At 45.9% G+C, this 12779-nt stretch overlaps 1 protein-coding gene across 1 annotated transcript; it reads left to right on the forward strand.

The window, feature by feature from the left end:
* The first annotated feature begins 476 nt into the window (after positions 1-476).
* RGS2 (regulator of G protein signaling 2) lies at positions 477-3493 on the forward strand. Its single transcript, XM_027694714.1, has 5 exons — positions 477-596; positions 833-934; positions 1030-1091; positions 1957-2123; positions 2499-3493. The coding sequence occupies exons 1-5, from the start codon at positions 487-489 to the stop codon at positions 2691-2693; spliced, it is 636 nt and encodes a 211-aa protein (XP_027550515.1). The 5' UTR covers positions 477-486; the 3' UTR covers positions 2694-3493.
* Positions 3494-12779: the final 9286 nt, after the last annotated feature.

Here is a 12779-nt window from a genome sequence, read left to right on the forward strand (position 1 = left end):
TAGCTAACTCCTTCCTTACGCTTTTCCGTGTGCTGGCCATACCCAAAAATCTGAATAACCTTGAAACAAAACCAAAAAAACCCCACCTGCACAAATGCAGGGTGCATTTCCGAGTGACGGAAAGGAGGGGACAGCCAGCCCTTTGCTGAAAGCGTTCCAAGAAGAAGACGTTAGCACGGCAAGCTGGGCAAGGAAGAAAAAAAAAAATAAAAAAAGAAAAGAAAAAGGAGGGGAGGGGGGAAGAGAAGTGAGGGAAAACAAAATAAAGGGAAAAAAAGACGTGATCCTGGGGGGAGGCGAACTTTCCTATAATGGGAAAAGACATCCAGCCCTGCCTCCCTCGCTCGCTCCCCCCGCAGCCCAGCCCGGAGCACCTCCCTCCTGCCTCCCATCCCTCCCTCCGAGCCGCGGGGGCCCCGCCCGCTCCCGCCGGGCTATAAGTGCGGGAGCGGCGGAGCTGGCGCGGTGGGTGCCGGTGGGATCGCGATGCAGAGCGCGCTGTTCCTGGCGGTGCAGCACGGCGGGCGCATGGAGCGGGGCGGCCGCCGCCGCAGCGAGGCGGAGGAGGCGGAGAAGGGCAGGATGAAGAGAACGATGTGAGTCCCCTCGCCCGGAGCTCCCTTTCGAACAGGCTCCCGGGCGAACCTGTTGTTTGAGTGGAAGGGGGGGGAATCGTTTCCTCGCCCTCGGGGTGCTGTGGGTGACTCTGGGTACGGAACTGGCAAAGCCATCTGAGGAAAATTACTGCTGCTCTTGGCAGTAAAGGGGCTGGTTCCTAGAGCTGTGAGAGCTGTCATTTTTAACAAGCTTCTCTCCCTCTTCTTTCTTCCAGCATTAAAGATTGGAAAACAAGACTGAGCTATTTCCTGCAGAACTCTTCTAATTCTAATAAAAGGAAATCTAAGAAGGCGGGGAAACACCGCAACTACTTCAGGTAAGTTACGAGAGTTTGTTTAAATAACTCAAGTGTTCTACAAAAACAGTAAACCTTGAGCAGTGGAGTCTGATATTCTCCCTCTCTTTCTGCAGACCTTCCCCTGAAGAAGCTCAGCTGTGGTCAGAAGCCTTTGATGAACTTCTTGCTAACAAATGTAAGTTTGTCTTCAAAAAGTAACATTCAGAAGCAAAGGGATGGTGAAGTTTATATGCCTGTAAGAGATTGCTTCCTTCCATGTCAGCATTGCACATGTTTATGTAAATAGCTTTGATTCTGGTCTTGCAAGTGAAATGCTTTGAACAGTTTAAAGCCAAAACTCATGGAAGTGCTCTTTAAAAAATTGTAAACTAATAGTAAACCAAAGAATACCTCATTATAGTGGATTTTTTTTTCTGTAACCCCCGTTAGCTAAAATCAAAAATATCAGCTTGGCTTTGCCAAATGTGAAAAGAGCATTTGTTCCCTGAGCTCACTGCATAACCAAGACAAATGTCTTCCAGTAACATGAGAAGAATTCTGCAACACAGAAGTTCAGTGATCTCAGGGTTTTACTTTAGCTCTACAAGAAGCAGCATTCAACAGCAAAGCAAAAAGTCTAAGAAATAGTACTACTATTTGCTCTTTGAACTTGAGTCATCCTTTCCATTGAAAGAATATTCCAGAGTTCTGCAGCAGTCATATTTACTGCAGTGTAAAGGTTAACACAGGCGGTCTTATCTAGAGAGAAGTGGGGTTTTTACATATACATAGGCTTTGCAAGCAGGAACATAACTAGAAATGGCTTTCATTTTTTGTGTTTACCTAAAAAATGACTAACTCAAAGTGAAGCCTGCCAAGCTGTTAGAGCTTTAACTTGCTTGCATACATAAATGGGGACATTTTTTTAATTGCCATGATATCCCTGAAAATAACAGACCTACAGCAAAACATTTCTATAGAAACAGATGTGAACAGTGGGTAAACCCAAGCTTCCTGAAGTAGTTAACTGACAGTGGCTTTCCCCCCCCTCCTTTCCCTAGATGGTCTTGCTGCTTTCCGAGCTTTTCTGAAGTCTGAGTTCTGTGAAGAGAATATCGAGTTCTGGTTGGCCTGTGAGGACTTCAAGAAAACCAAGTCACCCCAGAAGCTGACATCGAAAGCAAAAAAAATCTACAATGACTTCATTGAAAAGGAGGCTCCCAAAGAGGTAAAGAAAACCTGACTAAACTTGTGCTCTATTCTGTGAGTTCTTGCAGCCTTTACTTCTCTGAACTCATGTTAAGATACAGATGTCAAACTGCATTGTACATATCTCGGTGTCAATATCTGTGTCTGAATGCAACTGTCTCCCGAACTGCCTTTTCACCAAACTGGAAAATGGCACAAGCAGTGTTTCAGAGCATTTCCATTTTATCTGAACTACTTTGGGTTTTGTGTAAAAGAAGAGTTTTCTTAAAGCTTCATTAATTTGACCCTGTAGTAACAGAGTCTTGCCTTTTTTACCTCTTCAGAAATTGTATTGTGTATTATACTTACTTGAATTCAGTTCTCAGAAATAAATGTCCTTCTTTCTCTATTTCAGATAAACATAGACTTCCAAACCAAGAACATGATTGCACAGAATATTCAAGAAGCCACACATACCTGTTTCAGTGCAGCGCAGAAGAGAGTTTACAGCTTAATGGAGAATAACTCATACCCACGGTTTTTGGAGTCTGAGTTCTATCAGGAACTGTGCAAGAAGACACCCATCACCAGAGCAGCCCAGGGGACATGAGCAATGGAGAAGAAGAAGCAGCCTCTCGGCCAGTGAGGAAACAAAGCCACAGCTCATGGCAGCATCCTGACCCAAAAGACTGAGACACTGAGCACTCAGTCTGTTTGCCACCGTGCAAGGACAAATACCAACTGTGGTGCAGAGCTGATGGCCAAGAGTGATGCTTGGAGAGTGTTCAGGGGTGATGGCAGGAGTGTGCCAGCCAGCTGCTGGCAGTGCCCTTCTCTGCCAGTGCTGCCACGAGAACTGACTCCATGCATTAGACAAAACCGCACCGTGTAGGAGCCCTTCTGTCACGGCTGAGGAGCAACGCAGCAGGTCCGAACAGAGCTTCCTTCTTCTCAACACAAGCTGCTCTCTGCAGTTGGGCAGTGCTGGGAACTTGAGTAATTGGTTGCCTATTTATCTTTCCTAAACATCAGCCAGCGTTGCTGTTGTCAGTCGCTCGGTGTGTTCACACCGGTTCTGTGAACTGCCTCGAGCTGCCACGAGCTGTGCTGGGTTTCTGTGCAACCTCCAGACAGTAACAGCACTGTGCAGCGTGGGGTGAGGAAGGGACACAGCTCAGTTCCCAGAGGAACAGGTTCTGCAACTAAAGTATGCAGGGCTGAGTTGTCTCAGCAGGGCTGCATGGGGCCAGACTGAGGGCAGAACGTGGCCAAGGCAAACAGGAGCTGTGTAGTATTATATTTATATGTGGATTATGATTGTGTTGAATGCTGCAATGTCATAATTCTGTCTCGAGGACAGCAAGCTTCAGTGAAGTTTTATTGTTTTTTAATAAACTATTTTCATACAAAGCTGCTTTTGCTTGATTTGTTTAGCACACACAGATATATACTATCTGGCACTGGATTCCAAAGTACTGAGATTGGGGAACCTGGGGGAGATCTTAATAGGACTAATTTTAAAGCAGTTAGTTCTTAATCGATGAAGTGAGTGTTCTGTTTGGGTTTTTTTCAACAGAATAAAAATCTTCAGAGCTTGAAAGCTTAGCCGGGGACACAAGTTATATCACATCCTCTGTCTTAAACACATCTCTGCGAAACCAATGTCTAGGACAGTACAAGGCACAAGTATGGCTACACAGGATGACAGATCAAAGAGAGAGCAGCAGTATTGCTGGAGGTCACAGGATGCCATTTGGAATGCAGGCACCCATAGTACTGCACTTTCTGCTTCAGAAAGGACTTAGGAGGACTTCAGTATCAGGCTGCAAAACCTCTGAAGGTTCAGTAGAGGCAGTACTACAATAAAGGCATTTGACTCCCAGCTAGGTTAGTGCTTCTTAGAGGGAAAGTTACTGGTTGTCATTATTTCATGCTAACTTTTTGGACAAAATCCAAAACCAAAACTTCCAAAAACAGTCCCTAGATTATTAGTTTTTTGGCATCTGAACACTAGGTCTGTTCAGGTCCTGGCTCCTTGACTCCAATCCTCAGGTCACAGCTTTAAATTGCTTATTTCACATATATCCACAGCAGTCACTTCTATAAGGGTCCACTTTTCCAAGCATCAAGAAACTATAACGATGGGATTTTCCACTTCAATTACACATGGAAGGACTGTTCAAAAGCAACTACTTCATGTCGGTATACATACACTGCAGGAAAGCCTACAAGAAAGACACAGAGGAATTTTTTACAAGAGCATGTAGTGACAGGACAAGGGGGGATGGATTAAAACTAAGACAGGGTAGGCTTAAATTAGATATTAGGAGGACCCTCTTTGCTGTGAGGGTGATGAGACATTGGAACAGGTTGTCCAGAGAAGCTGTAGATGCCCCACCCCTGGAGGTGTTCAAGGCCAGGCTGGATGGAGCTCTGAGCAACCTCATCTAGTGAAAGGTGTCCCTGCCCATGGCAGAGGGTTGGAACTAGATAATCTTTTAAGGTCTCTTTTAACCCAACCCATTCTATGATTATATGATGATTCTATGTATGGTATGTGTATATGTACAGATACACATATGTCTATCTGCTATCCTGACTCTGTGCATGGAAATAAATTTGGTACAGCCCCCACCTTTCTATAGCCCCATTTCTGGGGCTTTTAGAGCTGGTTCTCATACAGCTACATTTGCTGATCAGTTAAGTCCACATAAAGGAAGCACAAAAAAACCCCTCAGCCCAATAATTTATTGCAACAGAGGATTTTTTTTATTAACCAGGAAAAACAGATTTGGGCTGATAATTGCTTTCCTAGTATAACAAAATAATCCAAAGAGGAAAATAGCCAGAAGTATACCTATTAATGACTCAGAGCCAGGGCAGGAATAATTCCATGAAGCTTCATTGGCTTCAGTGAAGCTGAACTAATCTGTGCCAATTTGGGATGTGGTAATTAACCACTGCTGGTGTCTGGTTTTAAGGAAAGAAACATTTCTAGTTTCAGCAGGTGCTTGAACTACTTATAGCACAGTATGTATTTCAAGGGGAAATTAGGTGGGGCCGTTAGGCTTGGCATCCCTGCCTGAGGGCTGTCCTAGTGTATTTTTAAAATCTGAATCGTGAATATTGAGTCTTAGGAAGGCCATGCAGGCAGCTCTGTAGCTTCCACAGACCATGCCACTGGGGTGGAAAACCAACCAAGCCATGCTGAGTCCCTGGCACAGTCTGTCTGCAGCCTTGGAGAGCCCTGGCTGCAAGGCTAAGCTGTGCAGCAAAACTATTTGGTGCATCAATGGCAAAAAAACCCCAACAACAATAGGTCTGTTCATACAACATTGCTTCCAGTTGCAGCTTTTCCATTTTTTTAATCAGAGCCTTGTTTTCCCCAACTCCCAGGAGTAAGCTTCACCAGAAAAAGGGTACTACAGGCACTTTGGGAATGCTGCAACCCAAGAGATTACTATGAACATTTCCTGGGGAAATAAAGAAAACACGATTGCTTTAAGAGATGCTGGTTCTGTGCTCTGGGCAGCCTTACAGCTGCAGTTAAAATTGGTACTCTGGTGTCAGTATCCAATGACAACAAATAATAAACTGCTCATTCCCCCACCGCCCATCCAAACATTCACATACCCTCCAGTCCCACTGGGTGCTCACAGCCAAACACACCACAGTGCCAGGGAAAAGACTGGTCTGGGAACAGCAAAAGGAGGGTGCAGGCCAAGGTGTGGGTGCTGCTAAACAGTTGGCCAGAGCACCATCCCTTTTTTAGCTTCCATCAGGTTATAAAACAGCTCCAGGCCTATTTGGGATATAGGCTGGAGCCTACCAGGCAGGAAAATAAGAAAGCATCTCAGTGGGTAGTTGCAAAGGAGCACAGACCCTGAACAAGTCTGTAAACAAGCTTAGCATAGACAGGAAAAGGAAATATTGCAAAGAGCTGAGGAGTGAGAAGTAGGCACCTGTAGGAAGGCAGCCCAGCACCCTGGTGCAGGCTTCAGGGGCACAGCAAGCCCTGTCCGATCCCAGGCAAGCCAATGCCAGCCTGCTAACACACCTGATACTGGCACATAAAGTCTGAGTACCCAGAATTGCTGAGAAACACCAGCAAATCTAGGAAAAAGGCAACTTTTAACCATCCATACATCATTGTTTTTCAACCACAGTCCCACAATTTGTGGTGCTTTTCTTAGCTGCTAGGGGCAAGCAATTCCCCTGCTGTTGTATCGCAAAAAAAGAACACCTCTCACCCTTATGATAATGAAGAAAAATTGAAACCTGCAACTGGAGCATCTCTAATAAGTTCCTAAACCAGAACTTAAAGCAAAGACTACATAATCTCTTAAAAAAAAAGCAAAAAAAAAAAATCTAATTTTCTAAGCCAACCACATGATTTTGGGAAACTAGGTCAGGAGTTTCAACTGCCCACATCCGGCAACAGCTTGGGGTTTTAAGGGCTTGTGATGACACTGCAGCATAGGACAAGCTGAAGGAGAGTCCTCCATACTGTCAAGAGGCAACATGTAAATTAAACTCCTAAAACACAACACCAAAGCAGCTGACCCTCATCAGGTCAAAGACTGGAGAGGGCCTCTGAGAACAGGGTGAGCTAAACAGTGCTGATGATTCACCACTGCAGCCGAATGGGAAAGCAATGCCATGCAGTAAACAAAGGGCAACACAGGGCTCTTGCTCCATGTATTTGTGTATTGTGGCTGAAAGATATGCTCAGACTATAAATAAAACCAATCTGCTTTTCCACATGAAATTCTAGATCTCCATTTGGAGAAGGGGACACTAATGACAGCTTGAAGGGCTTTATAGGCCCACATGTACGTGTGTGGAAGGATTTCTTGGAGGAGACTTCGTAATTTGGCAACTTGCATGGAGCAAAAAAGTGACCTTTAGAAGTAGTTTTAGGATCTTCATGGATTTTTTTTTTCCCCAGATTTGACTTACTGTGATTCAAGAGGGAAAACCTGATAAGAATCTGGGACAGTGTCCCACATCCAACTTCCTTGGGGTGGCAAAACATTACCAAGAGCTCCTCCTTTATCCCACCAGCACAGGAATTTCTGGTGTGCCTACCAGCTCACATGTGCCAGGGGGACAGCAGGAGATGGGAATGGAACTGGTAGCAAGGCTTCCACATCAACCCAAAGTCCATCCCAGAGACTGGCCAGAAACAGGGCTAGTGGCAGACATACCTGCAGTGTAGGTCCTTAATCCATCCTGGAGCAAGAGCTGGATGTAAGATGGTGCCTACAACAAATTCAGGGGAAAGACAGAGGCTGAGCTTAAATGGAGCCCCAGCCAATGGGCAGCAGGTGGGGGGTCAGGTGGGGCTGGTCAGGGCCCATTAGTGGCCTCAGGGCCCTGACACAAATACAAAGAAATCCTTTTCTGAGGGTTCCTGCACTGAGCCATATGAGCCCATCAACTCACAGACCCAAAGATGACTATTTTTGAGGAGGTTCTGCAGCCAGGTTTGTGGTGACCACCCTAAGCAATTGGCCTCAGACAATTCTGTAGCTGTGCTAATTGGCATTACCCTGAGTGCCCTAACTGGAAAATGAGGGCTGGCCAGCACAGAAGCCCAGGGAAAACAGTCCCGCTGTTATTCTACGTAGGAGTTTCATATGCGAGTCCTTTGGCAATCTTTCATTAAAATAATCATTTAGATCAGAGTTTCCAACAGCTACAAAGTACCCATGAGCAGCAATTAAACAATGTTCCATTAAAAATATTAAATATTCCATTCAAGATAATCTAATTGACATAAATTAGTACTTATGTTCCTGAGCCAGTTTTCCCACTTGGGATCTCATGGAATAAGTTGTGTTTCTGCATTACAGATTTAGACTAGAGAGCAGCTCCACAGCTTTTTGGGCGGGAGCCTGACTTTAGGCTTTCAGGGGACATGGTACTAATATGATATTTATAGGGCTCAGAAAGTCGGCCATCCAATATGGAAAACACATTCAGGAGCAGAGTGGGCTGTTTACTGAGCCTGTGTGTTCCTTTGCTTCTGCGGGTGTCCAAGGGAAATGGAAATAACAGGAGCAGGGCAGGACACAGGCATGGCAGAGGGGCAGCGAGGGTCTGTCCCTGCACCCTCTTGACTTAGCTATTGTTTTTAAAGGCTAGCAGGATTAACTGCTTTGCTGGGACCAGCCGGAGCTGATGGGGCTGAGCCTGGGAGGTGAAGGGGCACTGGGAGAGAGCCGTCCCCACCGTCCCGGGGCCATCACAGCATGTGCAGATGTTGGAGGCTTCCCCGCTCCCAGCAGGCTTCATCCTGCGTCACAGAGATTATCTGCCGTGTGTGGCTGCCCTCCTGGTGCCTCCCCAGCCTGAGTGCGTCTGTTTGCTGAGCTGAGCTGTCTCCTGGCTTGGCTGCGGTTGGTTCCTGCTGTTTGCTTTCCCTGATACCTACTGTGGGCTGGGACCAGGTGCCTGAGCATGGGGAGGAATGACTGCCAGGCAGGACAGGATTCTTCCAGACGCCTTCGGTGCCATGGGCAGACTGAAATGTCATTTTTGCCACTTGTCCTCCCTGCAGGCTGCTGGGTTTTGGGGCAGGGTTCCTCTGTTTTCAAAAGGACAGGTCAGCAGCAGCCTCTCAAGAAGAAAATGCCAGATAAATACACACCATGAATGGGTCACAATATTTAAGCTACGTATTTAGATACAAAACCTGAGAAGGCTTGAAGAGCATCAGCCCTCTATTCCAGCAAACCTCTCTTCTCCTGTTCACTTCCTGCATCCAAGTATTTCTTCCCCACAGTCTAAGATAATTTACTTGCAAAGTAATGTCTTGAAGCTGTTTGACTCTAAGGAGAGCCCACAATTTTTATGAAGTGTGGTGTTCTGAAACACAAACACACTTGTAAACAATTTCTGCTTTTGTATGTTTCCTTAGAAAACAAAAAAATATAATGGCACAAATGCCACTACACTCTGGAACAAGCAGCCTTTGCACACTGAAAGGTCTCTTGGTGTGCTTGTGCCCTGTAACTTCTGGAGGAGGTACTTACACTTCACACACAAGAATTTCAGCAAATCTCTTTGTGCTTTTTTTCTCAAGGTTGCTGATTGTGGGAGAACCTTCTGAAAGTGGCTTCTACCTGCTTTCCCTTTTCATTGCTGGAATTGGAAGAAATAATTTTCTTAATCAACTCTACTGGCCACCATAAAACAGTTATTCTCTTTTAGTAATTTCCTTCCTGTGAGAAAACCAAATTTTTATCAAGGCAACAAACTAATGACAATGTCTAGTATTGAAAGGGGCAGCAAGCAGCAACTATATGAGCTGTACCCCACACCCCAGCCAATGCACCTCTCCTGCAGCGTACCTGTAGCATTTAACCTGGAGCAATTATTATGTAAAGCCTAGTTAAGCAAACTCTGTTTTTTTACGGTGTTCATGAAGTGTTTGAGCAAGGTGTTGGACCTGGTGTCAAATAACCCTAGTACACCACTGAACTCCTGCCCTCTGTAGAGCTAAGGGTTTGCAGAGGGAGAACCAGATCAGTGAAACGTCATCATTGCCCAGCTGGCTGCCAATGCATCCAGGGATAACTACAGCCCTTCTCCAGCCTCCTCTGAACAAGGGGCTGGACAGGTTCATCCCCACTGACTCACTCTGTGATAGAGATGGGGAAACCAAATCACTGATTGTTCATTAAGTGACACATAAAAGAGGCACAGCAATATAGCAGGAAATATTAAATAGAGATCCTCAGCTTTGTGCAGGGCAATTAGACCAATCTAGAGCATCCACAAGGTTTCAGCTAATGCAGTGTAACTGAAACAGCAAAGCAGGGACTATGCCTTTAATCAGGTTGCAATAGCCAGCTCCCAAAAGTAGCACCTAGAAACCTCAGAGGATGGTGAGCCTCTCTGGAACACCCCTGCAGCAGTGACTGGTCTGTTTTTAGAACAGGAGTATGACTCCAGCCCAGCAGCTTAGCATAATTACAGGAGTACTGGGATTGAAGAGAAGCACCCTTGGCACGGGAAGTGGCTTCCCTAGGGAAGACAGAGCATTCCCACCAGGCCAGCCACGTGGCTGGCAGCATGGTCAAAACAGGACGTTGTAGAGGATGGCTGGCCACTAGCGAGGGGGACAGACCTGCCAAGCATTTGCTTCAGCCCTGTGAATCACCTCCAAGGAAAGGTTTTAGTGGCAGCTTCAGGATGGGAGAGTCATCTCAGTTTGCACATGAGCAGGTGGAATCAGTGTAGACTTGCAGAGGAGTCTGTGAGGAACACATTTTCCACTAGGAAATAGTAATTGACTAAGAATGATGGCAGTCACTAACAAAGCAACAAGTTAGGAAATAATGCCTAAAGACAGCAGCAGCTTCTCTGAGTAAGCTCAGGCTGGTGGAGCATCTCCCACAGCTGCCTAAGTGGAAGGCTGGGCTTGGGCAGGTGCTGCTGGTGACAACCAGAGGACCACGAATTGGTGCCACCAGAAACAAACAAGTACGAGGGGACCAAAGTACTGTTTACATGCAAAGAACATATCAGCTGCAGGGTTTGTATGGTTTCAGTGCCACGGACAATGGAGTTGTGTGGGTGAACTGTCACTAAGGAAGTGTGGGTGTAGTTGATAGCAGATTGCCAGCAGATAGGAAATATTCCTCCCTTCAGATCAAAAGGAGGTGGCAGGAGCATCACTGCTTGCACTCCCCAAGGATAGAAATAATGCAGCTGCTTTGCTGCTTTACTGACAACAAAGCATAACTTGTGCCTGTGGGACTTAATACAGACTTAATTCCAGCTTTTTCCTGGAACAAGCCACTTGTGGAACTGACATAACCACAAATGAATACACAGGGCTATTTTAATAGCAGTTTACCAAAACCAGCCACATTTGGGCGTCTTTTTTTAAATCTCAACACGTTGTTAATGTGAGTATCAAAGGACCTTGAGCGACATCACCAGCTGGGTGACAGCTGTTTGGTCACATCCTTCCCAGTGCCACCACACTGAGTGACTGACAGGGCACAGGATATGGCCTTTGCTGGGACAGCATCAGCACTCAGTGTGCTTTCCATGGGGTGTTGCTGGCTGCATGGATTCAGGAAAGTTTGCTCAGACAAAGGATATGGAGTTGGTGTTACGCTTTGGTCTGACGAAGCAACAGCAGCTGCTTTACCAGCAAGCAGGACACTCACGCTCCCCCGCTCCCTCCCCTCCCTGGTCCCTGCACGTCCCTCTCTGCCCTCGCATCTGATTTAGCAGCTGTGCAGCTGCTGTGAAGCTGGATGAGCAAGCTGGCTGGGCAGGAAATTGTTCTTTTTTTGGTGGGCTTGTTTTCCATGGGATCAGATCACTGACCCAACTTACCCTGCAGACACTCAGATGAGGGTGATGGGGAAGAGAGGAACACACTGGGGAGGGCCCGTGGCCTGAGCTACAGGAAGGCGTGGCTGGCTGACGTCAGGGTTCATGTCCCTTGTCACTGTTTTGTCATACTCTCCCCTTTGCACTCCACCTCCACCTTCCTTTGGTGCATCACTAGCTTCTTTACAAGGAATGCTATTCGTCTGGAAATGGCACTGTTGATTTTCAGCCCCTCCTTCCTTGATAACCCAGCCAGACTGGTCACAGAGCAGCACATCAGGAGACATTTACAAACTGTGGGAGCAGCTGAAATGGTAGATATCACCAGCAAAGCTGTGAATGTGGTGATGCCCAAACACAGAAGGGGCAGCTTGGGTCAGTCATTAGGAAAGAGAAGGGCTGGTTGGCTGGTTTAACAGCCAATAAATGGTTTCATATTACAGATCACCTGAGTACCTACTGACGCTTAACAGACTTGTTGGGAGGTACAAGGTTCAATTATGGCCTGGAAATAATTTCAGTACATTGGTAATGTGACCTGATCTGAGTCATTGGCATAATGCAAATGGACAGAAGAGTCAATGGACAAAGCTGCTCAGCACCCTCCTTTTCCAAGAGCAGCTTACCTAGTTTCCAAACAGAGCTAGAAAAGCACTGATGCAAATTCATATCTTCCAGCAGTACATCTTCATTTATTTATTAGCTTTCCGATGACGAGTGCAGTTTTCAGAATAAGTAAAACCCATGCTGTTATGGGATAGGAAACACTGCCTACAGTGTATTGATTTTTATAAGGCAAATATTAGACAACAAGTCCACTGCCAGGAGACATTTTACCATTGATTAAGATAGCCAGCTGAAGGTGCTGATTTTTACAATATTTTAGTACCATCAAACAGAGATACCTTCCCAAACTAGTTAGGATTCTGATTTAGTCAAGGATCCAGTATATTTGAGATGAGGGTTAGTTTGAAGTTAGTTTGTTGCACCACCTTTCTTACTGTGTAGTTTATAAATATTCTGCCCCTCTCAGGCACTACCCGTAACAGAGAAAAGGTTTTACTGGCAGCAGGCACAACTCAGCAGCAGCAGCTGCAGCTGATGTTGTTACTGACTGCAGTTACTGGACTTACATTTTGACTGAGGCCAGACAGTTCCGATTAAAGCAAGGACTTTAACTGTTCTTGCTTGAACAGCTTTAACTTTCACCAAGATTCAATGAAATTTTATTTAGAGTACATGTGTGTTCCTAACTAAGCCATAGTTCCTAGTTTAATCTCTCCCAAAGAGACAGGGATGAAGCAAGGGAGCACGGTGATTGCCTCCTGCTGCAGTTTCAGAT

The sequence above is a fragment of the Neopelma chrysocephalum genome, unplaced genomic scaffold, assembly GCF_003984885.1.
Source record: "Neopelma chrysocephalum unplaced genomic scaffold, ASM398488v2 Primary Assembly neopelma1_98, whole genome shotgun sequence".
Classification (NCBI taxonomy): Eukaryota; Metazoa; Chordata; class Aves; order Passeriformes; family Pipridae; genus Neopelma; species Neopelma chrysocephalum.

Coding starts and splice junctions, on each gene's coding strand:
- RGS2 (XM_027694714.1), top strand. CDS start 487: ATGCAGAGCGCGCTGTTCCTGGCGGTGCAGCACGGCGGGCGCATGGAG. Junction 1,092..1,956: donor TGAACTTCTTGCTAACAAAT/GTAAGTTTGTCT, acceptor TCCTTTCCCTAG/ATGGTCTTGCTGCTTTCCGA. Junction 2,124..2,498: donor AAAAGGAGGCTCCCAAAGAG/GTAAAGAAAACC, acceptor TCTCTATTTCAG/ATAAACATAGACTTCCAAAC.